Below are 21,272 nucleotides of genomic sequence, written 5' to 3'. Positions count from 1 at the left end.
CTATGAATACGGGAGTGTATATGTTCTTTCTGATTGCTGTTTCAGGGTTCTTAGGTTATATTCTGGGTGTGGAATCACTAGGCCAAAGGCAGTTCCATTTTCAATTATTTGAGGAAACTCCACACCGTTTTCCATAATGGCTTCACCAGTCTGCATTCCCACCAGCAGTGGACCAGGGCTCCCTTTTCTCCACATCCTCACCAACAAGTGTCATTTGTTGATTTGTGGGTGATAGCCATTCTGACTGTGAAGGTGATACCTCACTATGTTTTATTTTGTGTCTCTGATGATCAGTGACTGCACCACTTTCAGTGATTACTCTGCATTTCCAGCTCTTTCATTCAGTTTCCTTTTCATCCATTTGCATTGAATGGATTTTTTGCTATGAACCATACAGGAACCACTGAGGCGGTCCAAGGTGGCCCTGGCCTGACTTCACACTCTCCCCCAATCCTGCTGTCCTTTGCGGTAGGTGACTCCACTCTTCCCTAGCTTGGCCAGATCTTCCTCAGAAGTGGAAATCTGTGACTCTTGACTAGTTCCTTCAGCTTCCAGGGATGTAACCAGGTTGGCCACCTCAGTGCACTAGATTTACTTCCCTGAGTCGCTCCTACAGCTGGGCTTCCTGCTCATCGAGCCCATAAGGAGAACCTGTCCTTGCTGTTCCTGGGCCTCTAGTCTTTGCAGATTAGCATTTGAAGTTCATCCTGAAGACCCAGGCTCACGCCGTTCTCTGTTGAAGAGTATATCTTTCGCCCAGCTGAAGGTACACAGTTGGCTGAGCATTATCCTGTGCACCAAAAGCTTGCTGGTTCAACTCCAGGTCAGGACACACACCTGCGTTGACAGTTCAGTCTCTAATTGGGGCACCTGCAGAAGGCAACTGATCAATGCTTCCCTTTCACATCCATGTTGCTCTGTCTCCCTCTCTCCTTCTCTCTCTCTAAGCATGTTCTCAGGTGAGAATTTTTAGAAATTGAGTACCTTCTTTCTCCTTAAGGTCATCTTGCACATTATTCTTGTCCCTCTTTGAGTCAATGGTGTCATTATTAAGGGCATCTAGCCTCCTTAATAGCAGAGAAATCTGAGATCAGAACTGGGTCCTATGATGCTCTTTCCTAAACAGGCCCTGTCGGGTGGTGGCAGCATCTCAGGAGTAAAAATGAGAGGAGGATCAATGCCCTTTGTTAACATCTGATTGACTGAGTGAAAAGCCAAGGCAAACATGTCCTTTGAAAGCTTCCCACAGGGTCACATAACACCCAAAGGTAGGCTAGTCAGGGAGAAGCTGACCCTGTCTCCAGGAAGATCTCACAAACTTCCAATCCAGACACAAACTCATCCATGTCCTGTCAGTGTCCAGGAAGATGCCATCCTCTTTAGCTTTTCTGCAGGGGATCCAAGCCACGCTTTCCTCTTAGCAGGTGGCACAAGGCTGGAGGCCAGGACTTGGGCACAGGTGCTTTCTCCAATGTGCCCTTCACCAAGCACATGGCACCTGTAGACTCATCTCTGTGAGCTTCGCCCCATGGCCAACACCACTCAGGTCACAGACGCTTCCAAAGGCAGCCACAGGCAGCTTCGAGGTGAGCGGCACTGGTTTCCCTTTATCACAGACAGGAATCCACATACAGGGCTCAAAACAATAAAAAAAAATGGCACCATGTCTGGCCTTGTCTTCAGATTTTACAGCCCATGGGAGCCCCATTACAGAGGTCCCGCTGTCCAGCAAGAGACTATGGGTGTGGTGAAGTCTTGGTGGAGGAACAGGCAGGTTCAACCTCCTCAGTGACACCTGCAATGTATTCTGGGTACATGCACAAGCACAGAGCAATGAACAATTGCCCTTTGCTCAGGACACATTTGCCTTCTGGGTCAGCTAAAGCCCAAACCTTCCCAGTGTTAGATCTGGGAGCCTGATCTGTTCAGGAAAGCAGCAGCATCAGCAGCCAATACCCTCAGGGATGGCCCGCACCACCCTGTCTGTAGCATTTTTCACATGAAGGGGTCCCACTTGATGACTGTGTCAGGGAAGCTGGGCCAGCACAGCCATGGTGCCCCCATCCTGCAGGGGAGGGAAAAGAAGGACTGACAGACAGGGGCGGGCGGGGAGGAAAGGGAGGGTTCAGAGGAGGCAAACCCTTCCCTCCTCTCAACCCCTGGGATTTCCCTTTCACGTTCATTCCTATTGGATGCTCCCCTCACACACGCCTGCTGCTCCACAGAAAATCCCTCTCAGGGCTGTCCTATGTTCAGGACACAAAGAGGTGGAGAGTGGGATTAGCCCTGCCCTGTGGCTTCCTGTCTCCCTAAGTTAGCATCTGACTGTGATGAGCCCAGAAGGGCCCACCCCAAAGGTGAGCCTCACACTCACACCTGGGCAGACGCCCACGTCCGGCTAGAATGGATTGAATCCGCTTCACACACACACAGGGACATAGCTCAGTGCTGACCATGGGCTGGGTCCGTGGGCAGAGAGACCCCAGTGCCCATATCCAAAGCATGTGGAGGGGCAACCCTGCTCCAACTTTCACCCTGAGTCCATTCCCCTCCCTGTGTGTGGCCACCCTGGGTCCCTCCCTTGTCCACACAGAGACGGGAAACTCCACGCTGATGACTTCTGGCTGCACCCAGGACCAGTAGCCACTCAACTCTCACAGTGGTTGTCTGTTCTGCTTCCCTCTCCATCTGGGGAACTTCCACTTCCCTTTCTGGCACTGAGGGTGGCCACATGTTTCAGAAACAGTGTGCACAGCCTTTCTCAGCATCAGGAGCAGATGGGATTTGTACGTGGGTATAACAATCATCCAATTCTTCGGGAGTTCTGAACAACCCCGCTCATGGCTCACCTCACAGGGCTTAGTCAAGTGTGGAAACAAACCAGGATGGCTCCCTCCAGGTCCCCAAAGCACCGACCCCACAACCACTCTAAGGAGTTGGGATCTTGACGACATGCTGCATGAGAGGAAACTGAGACTCAAGAGATTGTACATTGAGGGTTAAGGTCACACCCCTAATGGACTATGGAGGACGATTTAAATAAGAATCAGCCAGCTGGCATGGCTCCGGGGTTGTGCATCGATCTATGTATGAACCAGAAGGTTGAGGTTCAATTCTCGGTCAGGGCACATGCCCAGGTTGTGGAGCGTGCAGGAGGCAGATGGTCAGTGATTCTCCCTCATCATGGATGTTTCTGTCTCTCTCACCCTATCCCTTCATCTCTAAAATAAATAAAAATATTTTTTAAATAATAAATAAATAATAATCCAAATCGGCCAAAACTGGTTTGGCTCAGTGGATAGAGCGTCAGCCTGCGGACTGAAAGGTCCCAGGTTCGATTCGGTCAAGGGCATGTACCTTGGTTGCGGGCACATCCCCAGTAGGGGTGTGCAAGAGGCAGCTGATCGATGATTCTCTCTCATCAATGTTTCTAACTCTCTCTCCCTCTCTCTTCCTCTCTGTAAAAAATCAATAAAATATATTTTAAAAAATAAATAAATAAATAAATAATAATCCAAATCGAAGCAATAACACACTATTGTCACTGACTGTGAAGACAGAGTCCCGGAACAAGGAGGAGAGATCTTCCTGAGGAACAAGCTCTGCAGGCCACAGGGACCCACGTCTTCCTGAAATGTCTCCAGGGCCCGGGTGGCACTGTCCATGGTGAGGACCCCAGGGAGGTGCTGATGGACGGGCTGAGGAGGAAGGAGACCCCGTGGGGGAGGCTCTGACAGGGTCACCTCACCTGCAAAGGCGTCTCAGGAGGCTGCGGGTCTATTTCCTGATCCATCATGGGAATGAGAGCTAACATCTGGGAGACACAGTTCCCCTTCCTGTGGGGTTGCTGGGAATGAGACAAGAGACACCATGACTCCCACCCTCAGGGCCACGCTCTGCCCTGGTGTGATGTGAGGATTTATTTTCCAAGACGGCCTCTGGGATGAATAGAAAATCTGAATCATCGTTGAAGTATTAAAAATTTCATCTGAAAAGTGAAATCATCGCCCACAATTAACTCCAGGCCCACCCAGTATGCAGCGAGGTCTTCTGGACAATCCGGGGACCTTGGCCACTGGTGTCATAGACACTGTGACAGAGCAAACGCACTGAGGCGAGACGAACGTCTGAGAGGGATGTTTCTAGTCAAAACGCACACTTAGAGTTCCAACCCATAATTAAATGCACAACAAGCTTTTAAAACTGGACGAAGAGCCGGGCACCATGGCTCAGAGGTGGAGTGTCGATCTATGAACCAGGAGGTCACGGTTCCATTCCCAGACAGTGCCCGGGTGGTGGGCTCCATCCGCAGTGTGGGGCGTGCAGGAGGCAGCCGATCAGTGATTCTCTCTCATCATTGATGTTTCTCTCTCCCTTCTCTGAAATTAATAAAGAAATATGTATAGATTTTTTTCAAACTTGTTGGGGGGAAAAAGGAAGAAGAAAAGTATGAGTGGCGCTCCTGCCTCTGGACCTGGGACCCACCCTGGGAGCAGGACTGCTATGAGCACAAATAAGTGAGGAAGCCGTGGTTCAGACCAGCTCTGCGGTTGCAGGCGGGCCTCGGGGGGCAGAGGGAGCTCACAGCTGTCCTTAAAGCTGAAGGGGTGGGTGCGGGAGATGAAACTGAACTCTGGGCAAGAGATGGGCTCCCTGTACAAAGCAAAGAGCAGCACAGTGACTCCTGGAGGCAAACCCCACAAACCCAGTCACCTGGGGAGACGGAACTCGTGCTCATGGGGACAGTGGACGGTTCCTGCCAAATTCCAGAGCTACCGTCCTGCTAAGATCAGTGGACACTGAATCCGTGTCATGCTGTGACCCTCCAGGAGTTAAAGTCATTGAAGAGTAAGTAAATTACAGTGGGTGTTCTCTTGTAAAAAAATGGAAGAAAACACCTGATAGAGACATTACTGCTCGGTTCACACAGGAAGCAGGTGGGACACAAGTATTTAAATAAAGGGGTTTTATCAACAAATCAAAGCTCCAGACCATATGACAGCTTCTCAATGTCTAGGACCAGCCATGGCCCCAGGGGGACAGCGCTGCCTGAGGAACGAGGGGCCCTGAGGGGAAGATGACCCTGAGACGTGTTCCCAGGAAGGAGGGGCTGGAGGCTGTGGCTGAGAAAAAGGGAAGTTCATGAAGAAACATGTGAGAGAAAGAAAACCCAGATTCTGGGGCCACAGAAGGGACCTGCTTCCTTCCCTTATTTCCCTGCATTTCCCTCTGTGCTCACTGTCACAGGGACACCGCCCTGAGCTGCACAGGGAGAGGGTGAGCATGTCCCTGCTGATCTGAGCTCTGCAGACACAGGGACCCACGTCTTCCTGAAGCGTCTCCAGGGCCCGGGTGGCACTGTCCATGGTGAGGACCCCAGGGAGGGGCTGATGGACGGGCTGAGGAGCAAGGAGACCCCGTGGGGGAGGCTCTGACAGGGAAGGACGTGCCCTGGGTCACCTCACCTGCAAGGGGCAGCTCAGGAGGCTCCGGGTCTGTTTCCTGCTTCACCATGAAAATGAGAGTCAGGCTCCTAGAGAGAGGCTGTGCCCTCACCTGCAGGCTGCTGACGTGACACAGAGAGGATCGGCCTCTAAGTGACCACAACCCGTGCGTCTGTCTGTCCATCCTGCTAGCCCCGCCATCTCCTTCATCTGCTCATCTGAGGCCTCAGGGAGAAGACATCATGACCTCCACCCTCAGGGCCCTGCTCTGCCTCGGTGAGATGGGAGGGCGAGGGGAGCCCTGGTCTGTCAGGACCCCAGGACTCAGGGGGCTCATGGGGAAGAAGGTGCTGCTCAGGGTTCAGGGCAAACCTCTCACAGGGACTCTCTTCCAGGGCTGAGTGTGGGCCTCAGGACCCCAGTGCAGGCAGGTGAGTCTCCCCAGGTATCCCAGATGCACCTCCTTACTGGGGACAAGGGCCACCCCCAGGCAGCAGAGGCAGGATCTGTGTGACAAATGGGGGGCATCCAGGACTGAGAGCTGGGGACCAGGTGTGGGAATGTCTTATGATCCAGCCTCTGATTCCTTCCAGGGATCCTCTCGGATGAGCCCCTCCCCAAGCCCACCCTCTGGGCTGAGCCAGGCCCTGTGATCTCCCGGGGGAACCCCGTGACCATCTCCTGTCAGGGGACCCAAGGGACTAAGGAGTACCGTTTTGAGAAAGAGGGAAGCCCACCATCATGGAATAGTCAGAAGCCACAGCAGCCCGGGGACAAGGCCAATTTCTCCATCACACACATGACAGACAATGATGCAGGGAGATATCGCTGTTCCTATCTCAGCCACACTAACTGGTCAGAGCGCAGTGACCCCCTGGAGCTGGTGACAACAGGTGAGAGGACACTCAGGGGTCCCAGCCTCAGGCTCTGCCCTCAGGAAGGGGGTCTGCTCTCAGGGTGTCTCCCTCTCACAGCCCAGCCCTGGGGGACATGAGGGAGGTGTGAGCCCATTTAACACGCTGCCTCCTCCTCTCCTAGGATCCTACAGCAAACCCAGCCTCTCAGCCCTGCCCAGCCCTGTGGTGACCTCAGGAGGGAACGTGACCCTCCAGTGTGGCTCATGGCAGGGATTTCACAGGTTCATTCTGACTAAGGAAGGAGATCACAGGCTCTCCTGGACCCTGGACTCACAGCGACAGCCCAGTGGGCAGTCCCAGGCCCTGTTCCCTGTGGGCCCACTGACTCCCAGCCACAGGTGGACGTTCAGATGCTATGGCTGCTACAGGGACAGGCCCCCAGGTGTGGTCACACCCCAGTGATGCCCTGGAGCTCCTGGTCTCAGGTGAGTCCCATTATTGTCTCATCCATGGATTGAGGCACAGACATTATTGGAATCTTTGCTGTGAGGGGAGTCCCATGCGAGAAGTGGGGTGAGGGGAGCACATGGGCTCCTGGGTTACGGACACACAGAGAGACAGTGAGACCTGGGGGCCAGGCCAGGAGAAGGGGATTATGGGAGGAGCAGCCCCTGTAATTCACGTCTGCTCTCCCCAGGTGAGTCTGGGAAGCCCTCCCTCCTGAGCCAGCAGGGCCCCATCGTGGCCTCTGGACAGAGCCTGACCCTCCAGTGTCGCTCTGATGTCGGCTATGACAGATTCGCTCTGCACAAGGAGGGGGGACAGGACCTCCCCCAGAGCCTTGTCCTGCAGCCCCAGGCTGGGCTCTCTCAGGCCCACTTCCCCCTGGGCACTGTGAGCAGCTCCCACGGGGGCCGGTACCGATGCTACGGTGGATACAACCTGTCCTCTGAGTGGTCGGCCCCCAGTGACCCCCTGGACATCCTGGTGGCAGGTGAGGAGCCAGTGGGTTCAGTCAGGGACCCAGACTCTGCACAGGCCCTGCTGGGGTCTCAGGTGGTGAGGCCAGAATGAAGGCGCAGGTCTCAGGGAGAGAGAGAGAGACAGAGTCGGAGGGTGGGAGGAGAGAAGGGAGACTCAGAGAAACAGACACAGACAGAGAGGAGGGTCCTCAGAGAGAGGCCTGGTGACTCTCAGGGCAGAACATGGTGGACAGGCAGCCCTCACCCTCCCTCTCTCTCTCTAGGATGGCTGTCTGACACACCCTCCCTCTCGGTGCAGCCAAGCCCCAGGGTGGCCTCAGGAGAGAACGTGACAGTGCGGTGTCAGTCACGGAGCTGGAGGGACACGTTCCTTCTGTCCAAGGAGGGGGCAGCCGATCCCCCTCTGCGTCTGAGATCAAAGTACCGAACTGAGAAATACCAGGCACAGTTCTCACTGAGTCTTGTGACCTCAGCCCAGGGGGGGACCTACAGGTGCTACAGCTCACACAGCTCCTCCCCCTTCCTGCTGTCATACCCCAGTGAGCCCCTGGCGCTCCTGGTCTCAGGTGAGGTCCTCTGACCCTGTCTGCTGAGCTGTCAGCTCAGGGTTCTGTCCCCAGAAGGATCATGGGCTGAAAGTGAGTGAGGGGCTCTAGGGATGGTCACCCAGAGGAGATCTGCCCCTCGGAGACCCCCCAATCCCTCACTACCCCTGCCCCTCACCTGGTCCCGAACGTGCCTGTGGACAGTGGGAGGGCCTGAGGGTCCACAGGGCAGATGCAGGAGGATCTGAGAGAGGAAGAGACTCTAGGGTCAACCCCAGACCCTCACCCCCTTCTGTCCTCCCAGGACCCCCTAGGAACCCACCCCCCACACACACAGGGCCCATGTCCACAGCTGATGAACCACTGGGTCCCATTTGCTCACAGAAGGCACAGACCACCCCAGGGCAGTTCCCAGTCTCTCAGAGGATCTAATGGCCCCTCCTCCGCCCAGACACTTAAGAACAGGCTTGTGTCCCAGGGCGGGCTGGGAGCTGGCAAGAGATTTAAGTGAACCAAGGGGCTCCAGGAACTGGAGGTTTCAACCCTCCCCCACCACACAGTCAGGTTTGCTGAGGAGTGAGGCAGGGGACAGGTAGGGAGGGCATGGCTGAGAGAGGTGTGGGGCCCAGCTGGGGGAGGGGGAGCTGTTCGCTAATAGGGAGGAGACAGCCCCTCCCTCACCTGTCATCCTGATGCCCAGATGGTCTGAGGATCAGAGGCTCCCCTACATGGAGTCAGGCCACAGCGGAGTGAGCGTCTCTGAGGAAAGGTGGTGGGTGCCTACATGAGGGACAGGGGCTCAGCCTTGCAGGGATTCAGGCCCATCTGGAGACGCTGACTTGGACACCCCCTTCCCCTGCCTGGGCCTCAGTGTCTCCAGTTGTGAAAGGAGAGAATCCTTGTCCAGAGCTTAGACTTCCTGTCGGTTCTGGCCCTGACCTCCTGGGAGAGGGTCAGAGGGAAGCCCCCAGGACGTGATGTTATGGGGCCTGTCCCCTCTGTCTCAGTGACGGTGACACTGTACAGGGAGGGACAGGCAGGACAAGGGTCCGGGCACCCAGGTCCTGTCCCCTCAACTCAGGCTCAGCTCAGAGGAGGGAACAGGGTGGATCAGCCCCGGGTCAGCTCCAGGCTCTGCTGCTCCTGCTGTGGGGCTGAGCGGTCCCCTCTCTCCTCTGAGTGTGGGGTTCCTGTCTGCTCAACCCTGGTCCCATCCTGCTCACAGGCTGCTGGGAGATGAGGTGACATAAGGGCTCACAGAGCTCAGGAAGGCAGAGCCCCCAGCCAAAACTTCCCAAGGGGGGCGTGTATCAGGGCCCTGTGGGTGGGGACAGATTCAGGAGACTCAGAGTCCACACCACACCCTGCCCCTCCTGTCCTTGCTGTGCTGGTGGCGGGTAATGAGGAAGGACCCTCAGCTCCAGATGAGATGTGGACAGGCCCCTGCAGAGGAGGAGCCCACAGCACGAAGCTGGTGTCCCCCTGGGGGGCAGCATGAGGAGAGCACAGGGAACCCACAGTCTGGGTTCCCGTCCCAGCCCTGCCCCGTCCAGGCTGGGTGACCTGGGGCACGTGGTTAACCTCTCTGAGCCTCAGTGAAGTGGGTGGTGGGGTCAGCAATCCCTGGTGCATGACTGCTGTGAGGTGAGAGGAGAGGAGTGACAGACCCCAGCATTTACCTCACACACAGTAGGTGCTCATTAAACAACATCACTGGCTCATACATGTCATAATGGTAGAAGGACTCTCCTGATATTTCATGTCTGATTCCTTTCCAGGAGACGTCCCCAGACCCTCCATCTGGGCTGACCCAGGCCCCATCGTCACCAAGGGGAGCCCCGTGACCATCTGGTGTCAGGGGACTCTGCAGGCTAGTGCCTACCTTCTGTATAAAGAGAGGGGCTCTGAGCCCTGGGAAACGAGGAAACCACAGGACTCCAGCAACAAGGCCGGTGTCCTCATTGGAGCCACGACCCCATCCCACGCAGGGCTGTACCAGTGTGCATATTACACCGCTGGGGACATACTCTCAGAGTGGAGTGACACCCTGTTCCTGGTGGTGACAGGTAAGGGAGACACCGGGTCCCCTCCCCACTGTGGGCTCCAGGTCACAGGCAGAGGGAATAAAGTGTGGCCTCAGGGGACCCCACCCCTCACAGTCCACACCTGGGGGCATGAGGGTGATGGTCCCTTTAACACAGACCCTTTCTCCTCCCTCAGGAGTGGACAGTGCACCCTCCCTCTCAGCCCAGCCAGGCCCTGTGGTGGCCTCAGGAGTGAACGTGTCCCTCTCCTGCAGCTCACGGGTCACATCGGGCCCCTTCCATCTGCTGAAGGAGGGAGGGGCTGACCTGCCCCAACACATGGGATCAGAATGGAGGAAGCATGCTGGGAGGTGGAGGGCCATCTTCCCTCTGGGCCCCGTGAGCCCCTCCCATGGGGGGACCTACAGATGCTATGGTTCTCGCAGCTCCAACCCCAACGTGTGGTCACAGCCCAGTGCCCCTCTGCACATCGAGGTCACAGATGAGGACCTGGTTCCTATTCAATACCATCTGTTTCCTGGGCCCCAAATGACAGACCTGAATTGTGTGCCCAGTGGAGCGCTGGGCTCATGGGGTCAGTGACACTGGCCTCTTGGGGACAGACCCACAGGCGGGAGGCTCAGGGAGGGACATGTGAGACCTGTCACTGCGGCCCAGTGGGCGATGTGGGGTGTCCCCTGGTGCCACTGTCCCCTCCTCCCAGGTGTGCACAGGGAGCCCGCCCTCTCGGCCCAGCCAGGCGCGCTGGTGCTGCCTGGACACAGCCTGACCCTCCGGTGCCACGCGGAGGCCGGCTTTGACAGATTCGCGCTGACCAAGGACGAGGGGCTCACGCACCCCCAGCGCCTCGATGGGCAGCGCAGCCCCGCCTTCCCCCTGGGCCCCGTGAACCGCACCCACGGGGGCCGGTACAGATGCTACATTAGCCCTGTGGGTAGGGACAGATTCAGGAGACTCAGAGTCCACACCACACCCTGCCCCTCCTGTCCTTGCTGTGCTGGGGGCGGGTAATGAGGAAGGACCCTCAGCTCCAGATGAGACGTGGACAGGACCCTGCAGAGGAGGAGCCCACAGCACGAAGCTGGTGTCCCCCTGGGGGGCAGCATGAGGAGAGCACAGGGAACCCACAGTCTGGGTTCCCGTCCCAGCCCTGCCCCGTCCAGGCTGGGTGACCTGGGGCACGTGGTTAACCTCTCTGAGCCTCAGTGAAGTGGGTGGTGGGGTCAGCAATCCCTGGTGCATGACTGCTGTGAGGTGAGAGGAGATGAGTGACAGACCCCAGCATTTACCTCACACACAGTAGGTGCTCATTAAACACCTACCGCTCCTCTGCGTGGTCGGCCCCCAGCGCCCCCTGGACATCCTGGTGGCAGGTGAGGAGCCAGCCCTGCCGCTGTGCGGAGGGTCTGCTCAGGGCTCTGGGCCCAGGGTCACCTGGGGGTGATGGGGTCCAGGAGAGGGCCCTGGAGCAGAGGCTGAGCTGGGCAGAGGTCTAGGGGAGGGAGGGAGAAAGGGGGTGAGGTCATGAAGATAAAACACACCCATCCAGGGGGACTGAGAGGAGCTAGGGAGGGGCAAAGACAGAGTCTCTGCAGAAGGCCAAGGTCCCTCAGCTCAGGGTCAAGGGCGTGAGGGAGGGGTGGCTCTCTACACACCACAACCTTCCTCTCCCCAGGAATGTACAGGAAACCCTCCCTCTCAGCCCAGCCGGGACCCTCTGTGTCCAGGGGAGCGACCGTGACCCTGCGGTGTGGGTCTGAGATCTGGTTGGACACCTTCCACCTGCACAGGGAGGGGTCACTGGACCCTCCCCAGCACCTTCGTCTGCACAACACGTCTGCACCCGCTCAGGCAACCTTCACCCTCAGTCCTGTGAGCTCAGGCCACCAGGGGACCTACAGGTGCTCTGGCTCCAACAGCTCCTCCCCCTACCTGCTGTCACAGCCCAGTGACCCCCTGGAGCTGCTGGTCTCAGGTGAGGAGCCCTGACCCCGTCCTTTCTGTGCTCAGTCGGCTCAGGGCCCTGTCCCTGGGAGTGTCTGTGACAGTAATAAACAAGGAAGGGGAGGAGGTTCCACAGAGCAGGGTCCAGCCCATGAGAGAGTAGAGACAGACAGGACCTCCCACTCCTGAACCCCATTCTGAACCTCAGCAGAGATGAAGGGTAGGGAGTGCCAGTGAGATGTGAGTGAAATGAGAAGGAATGTGATTAGACTGAGCAGAGAGCACAGATCCCCTCAGCACTCACCTCCTGATGTCTTCATCTCAGAATCTGGGTCCCTGTAGTCCCAGCCCCCATTGGACAACCCCCTATAGAGAGAAGCATCCTGTTTATGGGCACCACACTTCATGGCCTCCTGTGCTCACCTGGAGGCCTCCAGGACCTCGGTGCTCACCTGAGAATAAGGAGGGACCCTGCAGGCCTCATGGGGACGCAGGCTCATGGGGACCATGGCCTCCTGCCCAGACTCTGTGCATTCACCTCTGCTCAGGGTTTCTGTGCACACGGGTCTATTATGGCTCTTGTTAGAGAACCTTCAGGCAGTACTTCAATCCATAAGCTCACAATTTAGCTTACATTATACGGAGTCCAGATAGAAATATTAGTATTCTATTCCTATTTTCATTGGCAGTCGATTAAATTCAGACATTTGTTATGGAGAACAACTTCTTGTTTATATAAAGTCTTCTTATCACACACATTTTCAAATGAACTTCAGAAGCATGTGACAGCTATTTGTACAATTGAGTGAATGCACAGCCCACATAGAGAACTGCACAATTAATATTGTAATTTGTGAGTAAGCGGTGTGATTCCTGTAGATTTCCTAAATGGTAGTAAGTGCACATAGGAAAGCTCTTGTTTGGACACACTTATATCATGGCCTGTTAGCCTCCCAAAGACTCTCCCTGTGGACTGTTTTTCAGTTGATCCTCTGATATAAAGTTATAATCCCCAGCAGTCAAAGGGAATGTCACTTCTTTATTCCCGATGGCATACCTATTTTTCTCACTCCACGTCCCATAGGATGGAATGACAGAACAAAATGGGCCACAGCTTTCCCTGCAGAAGAAGGCTTAATTCACACCAAATGTTCTGTCAAGGCAAATCCACTTACAAATTTGCATTTTATATTGGCCGCTTTCTTCCAATAGGATCTTCTGTTTCATTAGGGTTTACTAGGAATGCCCTCTGGGGGGACCGATACACATCCCCCATAATTACCTTTTCTCTGACCTTTAACCACATGACACCCATTACAAAGGCTTCTTGGTGTCACCCATTTGGATATTAACCCAACTGAGTGGCGCGGATCGTCCATGTGCATTATCTGAATTGCGGAGCTGACATTAGAGTTATTGCATGAATCACTGTAAGGAGGAGAGGTCAATAATTCTGTTTATATGTTAGATTTTATATCAAAATAGGGTAACAGATTGACATGATTTCCTACTTTGGGTGCTCACTCAATAATGAAATTAGGGGGATTTTCTCTGTGACATAACGTTTGAACCAGAAGTGTGGACTTCCTTGGTTATGACTTTGTTGTATTTTGCGATAAAGCAAAAACTCACACCATTAGCATCCATATGCCCACATTTTTCATTTGGTAAATACACTGAGCGGCCAGATTATTGTGATCTGAATGCATAATAATCAGGCCACTCAGTGTATTTGTATCTCAAATGGGCACCAAAGGTATTCTAGACTTTTGCTGGAGATCAACCACCTACTTGCCCTGAGCTTTCTGTCAGCCAGTGCAAAGGGGAAAACTGATCAGGTGCACGATTTATAGTATCTTTGATATCAAATAAATGAGGTGCTCAAGAGAAGTACACTGAGTGGCCAGATTATTATGCGATCAGAGATCATAATAATCTGGCCACTCAGTGTAAATCTACCACTATAGATACTCATTTGTATAATTGTATAATAATTGAGTTAAACCTTAGTTGGTTTGGCTCAGTAGTTAGAGCGTCTGCCTATAGAATGAAGGTTCCCAGGTTCGATTTTGGCCAAGGGCACGTGCCCGGGTTGCAGGCTCAGTCCCCATTAGGGGGTGTGCAGGAGGCAACCAATCAATGATTCTCTGTCATCATTGATGTTTCTATCTATCTATCTCTCTCTCTTCTTCTCTGAAATCTATAAAAATATATTTAATCCTACCTAATAAAATGGTAATATGTAAATTACTATCACTTCGCTACACCCACGATTGGGCCAGTGGGAGGTGCAGGGGGCGGGACTCGTGGTGGCCGGGATAGCCAATTGGGCAAGCGGGACGGACGCTAAGCTCCCGTCGCCAGCAGCGACACGAGCTCAGCGTCTGCGCCATGGCTGTGCTGCAGCAGAGAAAGGGCCTCTGGGGCAGCGAGCTCACGTCCCACCTGGGACCATCAAACCATCAAAAGCGGGGGAGCTGGGTGCCTGTCTGCTCCAGCACCAGGCCTTTTGGAAGCATCCACTGAGCCAGAGGCTTCTGAAAGGCCTGGTGCACCAGTGGTCAGGCACCCAGCTCCCCCGCGATCAAAAGCGAAAGCGTGTAGGGGACCCTACACGTGCATGATTCAATCATGCACTGGGCCTCTAGCAAATAAATAAATGAGTTAATAGAAGAATTAATAGATGAACAATTCCAGGTGAGGATGAAAATGCGGACCCCAGAGCGCAGGGGCCTGGGTTGGGTGGGGTGAAGGACACCAGCTTAGACTTTCACCCCTTCGTGTTCCTGAGATTCAGGAGCCCCTGACACCACACCCTCCTCCATGGACTCTGGGTCCCCAGCTATTGAGAACGGGAATCTCTCAGCTGTAGGGGAATAAGCTCATGGGGTCTTGAGTCTCAGGCTGAACACAGAACGCCCAGCTCTTAATTATTTCTGAATTTTGATCATATCTTTTCTCATCCTCAGTTCTTGGGGACACTCTTACAAGGTGACGCAGAAAAGGTGCTGAGTTCAGACACCACTGGGCTGCTGATGTGAAGGGGAGGTGGGAGCTCAGGGAAGACATCAGAATTCAAGGGTTGGGTTGGCGCTGACCTCTGAGACTTTTGTACCTACAACTCTTATTTTCCCATCCTCAAGACTACACAGTGGAGAATCTCATCCGGATGGGCGTGGCTGGCTTGGTCCTGCTGGTCCTTGCGGTGCTGCTATTTCAGGCTCGAAACAACCCCATAAGGATCCTCAATGTAGCCAGGATGTGAACACAGAGGCAACAACGCACCATTCAGAGTGGGGGAGCCCTGGAGCCCATCTGATGACCCCAGAAGAGAATATGGACCACAGTTGGGGAAACTGTCTGCTGAGAATGTCCAGGAGAGAAGATGTGGTAGGCGAGGTTTGGGTGCAGGAGAACGTGGGCCATGTACCTGTAGAGGGCGCCTCCTCCATCCACCTGGGGTGCTCTCCCTCCCTCCCTGTCCTTGCTCATTCTCCATCACTGCCCTCCTGTTCGCACCCTGTGATGTGAGGGTTCGTCCCACATGGCTGGTTTGTATACACATCTATACACCCCTTCATGCTGGGTCACATCCATCCCAACAAAATGTGGTATCTTCATAAAATTGGGATTGTTTCATTTTATTTTACTTTTATTTTTTAACTATGTTTTTGTTGATTTTAGAGAGAGAGGAAGGAAGAGGGATAGAGAGATAGAAACATTGAGGAGAGAAAAATGTCAGCTGCCTCCTGTACGCACCCTTTTGGGATGGAATCCGCAACCCAGGCATGTGCCCTGACCGGGATTTGAACCAATGACTTCCTGGTTCATAGGTCGATGTTCAACCACTGACACACACTGGCCAGGCTGTGGGATTATTTTTCAACCAAGAAGAACTAAGTAAAAAAACAAAGTCCTGATACCTGCTCCATGTGGTCCAGCCCATTGCACATCTCCACCCTCCTACCATCTCCATGTGGCTTCTTCTTTGTATCCTTACCTGTGGACTTCTGTTCACCAAGATTCCAGATGGTTCTGAAAGATGGTTGTTCTGTAGTTTAGAACAACTACTGTTGTGGTCATGGGAGGATTTGAGTACTTCCTTTACTTCCTCTGCTTTCTTGAGCAGAAGTTATAATATTTTGATAATAAATAAGTAATTTTGAATTGTTGGCATCATTTTATTTAAGTAATGCGTAAGGTTTGTTTTATGTCACTTTTTATCAATTTTCCAGACCTGTTTTAAATTGATTCAGATTTTTTTGGTTTGTACATTTACATCCATCAGTTTGGAGGTCACACATGCAGTTCCAATAGGAATAGTTCCCACCATTGTTAATATGGTAAACGGGTCTGTGGGCCAATCACTGGCTGCAACAACCACCTTCCACCTGGAGCCATAGGATCACGGTGCCTCAGTGTTTCTACCCAAGGGTCACTGCTGATGCCGGCTGCATGAAAGGCTCTGCACCAGACGTGGCCACAGGGTCAGGAGGAGATTGCTGGAGAAAGCTGTCCCATGTACATGGATCCGAACCCTTGAAAGAACCACCTCCAAATAGACCAATTTCCCCAAAAGGATCAGCCTTGAAAGGATCACTGCCAACAAAAATATCAAACTGGAAAAATATCCAAGTCTGTACCTGCACCTGGATCTGCCGTGACCTTGATGCTACAGTTGATGGGTCTTCCTCATTGCATTGTCTGTCACTGTTGAATTCAGGAGAAACCTTTCTTTTGCAGCTGCATCGCCAATCCATTCTCATGAACCACCGCTCCCCACACCTGCCCCTCCCAGGCCTTCTCCACACCAATGTCTGTGTCCCTGAGCTGTGCATATATGCATACAAGTCCCCCAGTTAATTTCTCCTCACCTACCCAGCCACTTCCTCCTTCCCTGGAAGATTCCACAGTCTGTTCCGTGCCTCTATGTCTCTGGATCTGTTTTACGTTTCAGTTTATATTGTTCCTTAGAATCCACATACAAGGGAGATCATGTCATACTTTCCTTTCTCTAACTGGCTTATTTCACTTAGCATAATACTCTCCAGGTCCCTCCATGCTGTCTAAGAGGATAAGAAATCCTTCTTGTCTACAGCTGCATAGCATTCCATGGTGTAAATGTAACAGCTTTTTTACCTACTCATCTACCGATGGGCCCTTGGGCTGTTTCCAGATCTTAGCTATTGTGAATTGGGCTTCTATGAACACGGGAGTGTATATGTTCTTTCTGATTGCTGTTTCAGGGTTCTTGGGTGCAGGAATCACTATATTCTGGGTGTGGAATCACTAGGCCAAAGGCAGTTCCATTTTCAATTATTTGAGGAAACTCCACACCGTTTTCCATAATGGCTTCACCAGTCTGCATTCCCACCAGCAGTGGACCAGGGCTCCCTTTTCTCCACATCCTCACCAACAAGTGTCATTTGTTGATTTGTGGGTGATAGCCATTCTGACTGTGAAGGTGATACCTCACTATGTTTTATTTTGTGTTCTCTGATGATCAGTGACTGCACCACTTTCAGTGATTACTCTGCATTTCCAGCTCTTTCATTCAGTTTCCTTTTCATCCATTTGCATTGAATGGATTTTTTGCTATGAACCATACAGGAACCACTGAGGCGGTCCAAGGTGGCCCTGGCCTGACTTCACACTCTCCCCCAATCCTGCTGTCCTTTGCGGTAGGTGACTCCACTCTTCCCTAGCTTGGCCAGATCTTCCTCAGAAGTGGAAATCTGTGACTCTTGACTAGTTCCTTCAGCTTCCAGGGATGTGACCAGGTTGGCCACCTCAGTGCACTAGATTTACTTCCCTGAGTCGCTCCTACAGCTGGGCTTCCTGCTCATCGAGCCCATAAGGAGAACCTGTCCTTGCTGTTCCTGGGCCTGTAGTCTTTGCAGATTAGCATTTGAAGTTCATCCTGAAGACCCAGGCTCACGCCGTTCTCTGTTGAAGAGTATATCTTTCGCCCAGCTGAAGGTACACAGTTGGCTGAGCATTATCCTGTGCACCAAAAGCTTGCTGGTTCAACTCCAGGTCAGGACACACACCTGCGTTGACAGTTCAGTCTCTAATTGGGGCACCTGCAGAAGGCAACTGATCAATGCTTCCCTTTCACATCCATGTTGCTCTGTCTCCCTCTCTCCTTCTCTCTCTCTAAGCATGTTCTCAGGTGAGAATTTTTAGAAATTGAGTACCTTCTTTCTCCTTAAGGTCATCTTGCACATTATTCTTGTCCCTCTTTGAGTCAATGGTGTCATTATTAAGGGCATCTAGCTCCTTAATAGCAGAGAAATCTGAGAGCAGGACTGGGTCCTATGGTGCTCTTTCCTAAACAGGCCCTGTCGGGTGGTGGCAGCATCTCAGGAGTAAAAATGAGAGGAGGATCAATGCCCTTTGTTAACATCTGATTGACTGAGTGAAAAGCCAAGGCAAACATGTCCTTTGAAAGCTTCCCACAGGGTCACATAACACCCAAAGGTAGGCTAGTCAGGGAGAAGCTGACCCTGTCTCCAGGAAGATCTCACAAACTTCCAATCCAGACACAAACTCATCCATGTCCTGTCAGTGTCCAGGAAGATGCCATCCTCTTTAGCTTTTCTGCAGGGGATCCAACACATGCTTTCCTCTTAGCAGGTGGCACAAGGCTGGAGGCCAGAACATGGGCACAGGTGCTTTCTCCAATGTGCCCTTCACCAAGCACATGGCACCTGTAGACTCATCTCTGTGAGCTTCGCCCCATGGCCAACACCACTCAGGTCACAGACGCTTCCAAAGGCAGCCACAGGCAGCTTCGAGGTGAGCGGCACTGGTTTCCCTTTATCACAGACAGGAATCCACATACAGGGCTCAAAACAATAAAAAAAAATGGCACCATGTCTGGCCTTGTCTTCAGATTTTACAGCCCATGGGAGCCCCATTACAGAGGTCCCGCTGTCCAGCAAGAGACTATGGGTGTGGTGAAGTCTTGGTGGAGGAACAGGCAGGTTCAACCTCCTCAGTGACACCTGCAATGTATTCTGGGTACATGCACAAGCACAGAGCAATGAACAATTGCCCTTTGCTCAGGACACATTTGCCTTCTGGGTCAGCTAAAGCCCAAACCTTCCCAGTGTTAGATCTGGGAGCCTGATCTGTTCAGGAAAGCAGCAGCATCAGCAGCCAATACCCTCAGGGATGGCCCGCACCACCCTGTCTGTAGCATTTTTCACATGAAGGGGTCCCACTTGATGACTGTGTCAGGGAAGCTGGGCCAGCACAGCCATGGTGCCCCCATCCTGCAGGGGAGGGGAAAGAAGGACTGACAGACAGGGGCGGGCGGGGAGGAAAGGGAGGGTTCGGAGGAGGCAAACCCTTCCCTCCTCTCAACCCCTGGGATTTCCCTTTCACGTTCATTCCTATTGGATGCTCCCCTCACACACGCCTGCTGCTCCACAGAAAATCCCTCTCAGGGCTGTCCTATGTTCAGGACACAAAGAGGTGGAGAGTGGGATTAGCCCTGCCCTGTGGCTTCCTGTCTCCCTAAGTTAGCATCTGACTGGGAGGTGCCCAGAAGGGCCCACCCCAAAGGTGAGCCTCACACTCACACCTGGGCAGACGCCCATGTCCGGCTAGAATAAATTGAATCTGTTTCACACACACACACAGGGACGTGGCTCAGTGCTGACCATGGGCTGGGTCTGTGGACAGAGAGACCCCAGTGCCCATATCAAAAGCATGTGGAGGGGGCAACCCTGCTCCAACTTTCACCCTGAGTCCATTCCCCTCCCTGTGTGTGGCCACCCTGGGTCCCTCCCTTGTCCACACAGAGACGGGAAACTCCACGCTGATGACTTCTGGCTGCACCCAGGACCAGTAGCCACTCAACTCTCACAGTGGTTGTCTGTTCTGCTTCCCTCTCCATCTGGGGAACTTCCACTTCCCTTTCTGGCACTGAGGGTGGCCACATGTTTCAGAAACAGTGTGCACAGCCTTTCTCAGCATCAGGAGCAGATGGGGATTTGTACGTGGGTATAACAATCATCCCATTCTTCGGGAGCTCTGAACAACCCCGCTCATGGCTCACCTCACAGGGCTTAGTCAAGTGTGGAAACAAACCAGGATGGCTCCCTCCAGGTCCCCAAAGCACCGACCCCACAACCGCTCTAAGGAGTTGGGATCTTGACGACATGCTGCATGAGAGGAAACTGAGACTCAAGAGATTGTACATTGAGGGTTAAGGTCACACCCCTAATGGACTATGGAGGACGATTTAAATAAGAATCAGCCAGCTGGCATGGCTCCGGGGTTGTGCATCGATCTATGTATGAACCAGAAGGTTGAGGTTCAATTCTCGGTCAGGGCACATGCCCAGGTTGTGGAGCGTGCAGGAGGCAGATGGTCAGTGATTCTCCCTCATCATGGATGTTTCTGTCTCTCTCACCCTATCCCTTCATCTCTAAAATAAATAAAAATATTTTTTAAATAATAAATAAATAATAATCCAAATCGAAGCAATAACACACTATTGTCACTGACTGTGAAGACAGGGTCCCGGAACAAGGAGGAGAGATCTTCCTGAGGAACAAGCTCTGCAGCCACAGGGACCCACGTCTTCCTGAAGTGTCTCCAGGGCCCGGGTGGCACTGTCCATGGTGAGGACCCCAGGGAGGTGCTGATGGACGGGCTGAGGAGGAAGGAGACCCCGTGGGGGAGGCTCTGACAGGGTCACCTCACCTGCAAAGGCGTCTCAGGAGGCTGCGGGTCTATTTCCTGATCCATCATGGAAATGAGAGCTAACATCTGGGAGACACAGTTCCCCTTCCTGTGGGGTTGCTGGGAATGAGACAAGAGACACCATGACCCCCACCCTCAGAGCCACGCTCTGCCCTGGTGTGATGTGAGGATTTATTTTCCAAGACGGCCTCTGGGATGAATAGAAAATCTGAATCATCGTTGAAGTATTAAAAATTTCATCTGAAAAGTGAAATCATCGCCCACAATTAACTCCAGGCCCACCCAGTATGCAGCGAGGTCTTCTGGACAATCCGGGGACCTTGGCCACTGGTGTCATAGACACTGTGACAGAGCAAACGCACTGAGGCGAGACGAACGTCTGAGAGGGATGTTTCTAGTCAAAACGCACACTTAGAGTTCCAACCCATAATTAAATGCACAACAAGCTTTTAAAACTGGACGAAGAGCCGGGCACCATGGCTCAGAGGTGGAGTGTCGATCTATGAACCAGGAGGTCACGGTTCCATTCCCAGACAGTGCCCGGGTGGTGGGCTCGATCCGCAGTGTGGGGCGTGCAGGAGGCAGCCGATCAGTGATTCTCTCTCATCATTGATGTTTCTCTCTCCCTTCTCTGAAATTAATAAAGAAATATGTATAGATTTTTTTCAAACTTGTTGGGGGGAAAAAGGAAGAAGAAAAGTATGAGTGGCGCTCCTGCCTCTGGACCTGGGACCCACCC

At 53.1% G+C, this 21,272-nt stretch overlaps 1 protein-coding gene and 2 pseudogenes across 1 annotated transcript; 1 reads left to right on the top strand and 2 right to left on the bottom strand.

Moving 5' to 3' along the window:
- Window positions 1–308: 308 nt before the first annotated feature.
- Window positions 309–5,366, bottom strand: LOC129147534 (epidermal growth factor receptor substrate 15-like; annotated as a pseudogene).
- A 226-nt stretch (window positions 5,367–5,592) lies between these two features.
- LOC103303701 (leukocyte immunoglobulin-like receptor subfamily A member 6) lies at window positions 5,593–15,985 on the top strand. The gene is given in 13 exon segments (XM_054710387.1): window positions 5,593–5,720; window positions 5,840–5,875; window positions 6,038–6,337; window positions 6,483–6,735; window positions 6,737–6,786; window positions 6,999–7,295; window positions 7,548–7,850; window positions 9,608–9,895; window positions 10,050–10,352; window positions 10,575–10,795; window positions 11,191–11,234; window positions 11,536–11,849; window positions 14,962–15,985. Coding segments are annotated over 13 exon segments (2,565 nt in total). The 5' UTR covers window positions 5,593–5,686; the 3' UTR covers window positions 15,084–15,985.
- Window positions 15,986–17,660: 1,675 nt separating this feature from the next.
- On the bottom strand, window positions 17,661–19,422 carry LOC103303702 (epidermal growth factor receptor substrate 15-like; annotated as a pseudogene).
- Window positions 19,423–21,272: the final 1,850 nt, after the last annotated feature.

The sequence above is a fragment of the Eptesicus fuscus genome, chromosome 21 (assembly GCF_027574615.1).
Source record: "Eptesicus fuscus isolate TK198812 chromosome 21, DD_ASM_mEF_20220401, whole genome shotgun sequence".
Taxonomy (NCBI): Eukaryota; Metazoa; Chordata; class Mammalia; order Chiroptera; family Vespertilionidae; genus Eptesicus; species Eptesicus fuscus.
This window is presented reverse-complemented; position numbering and strand designations above follow the sequence as displayed.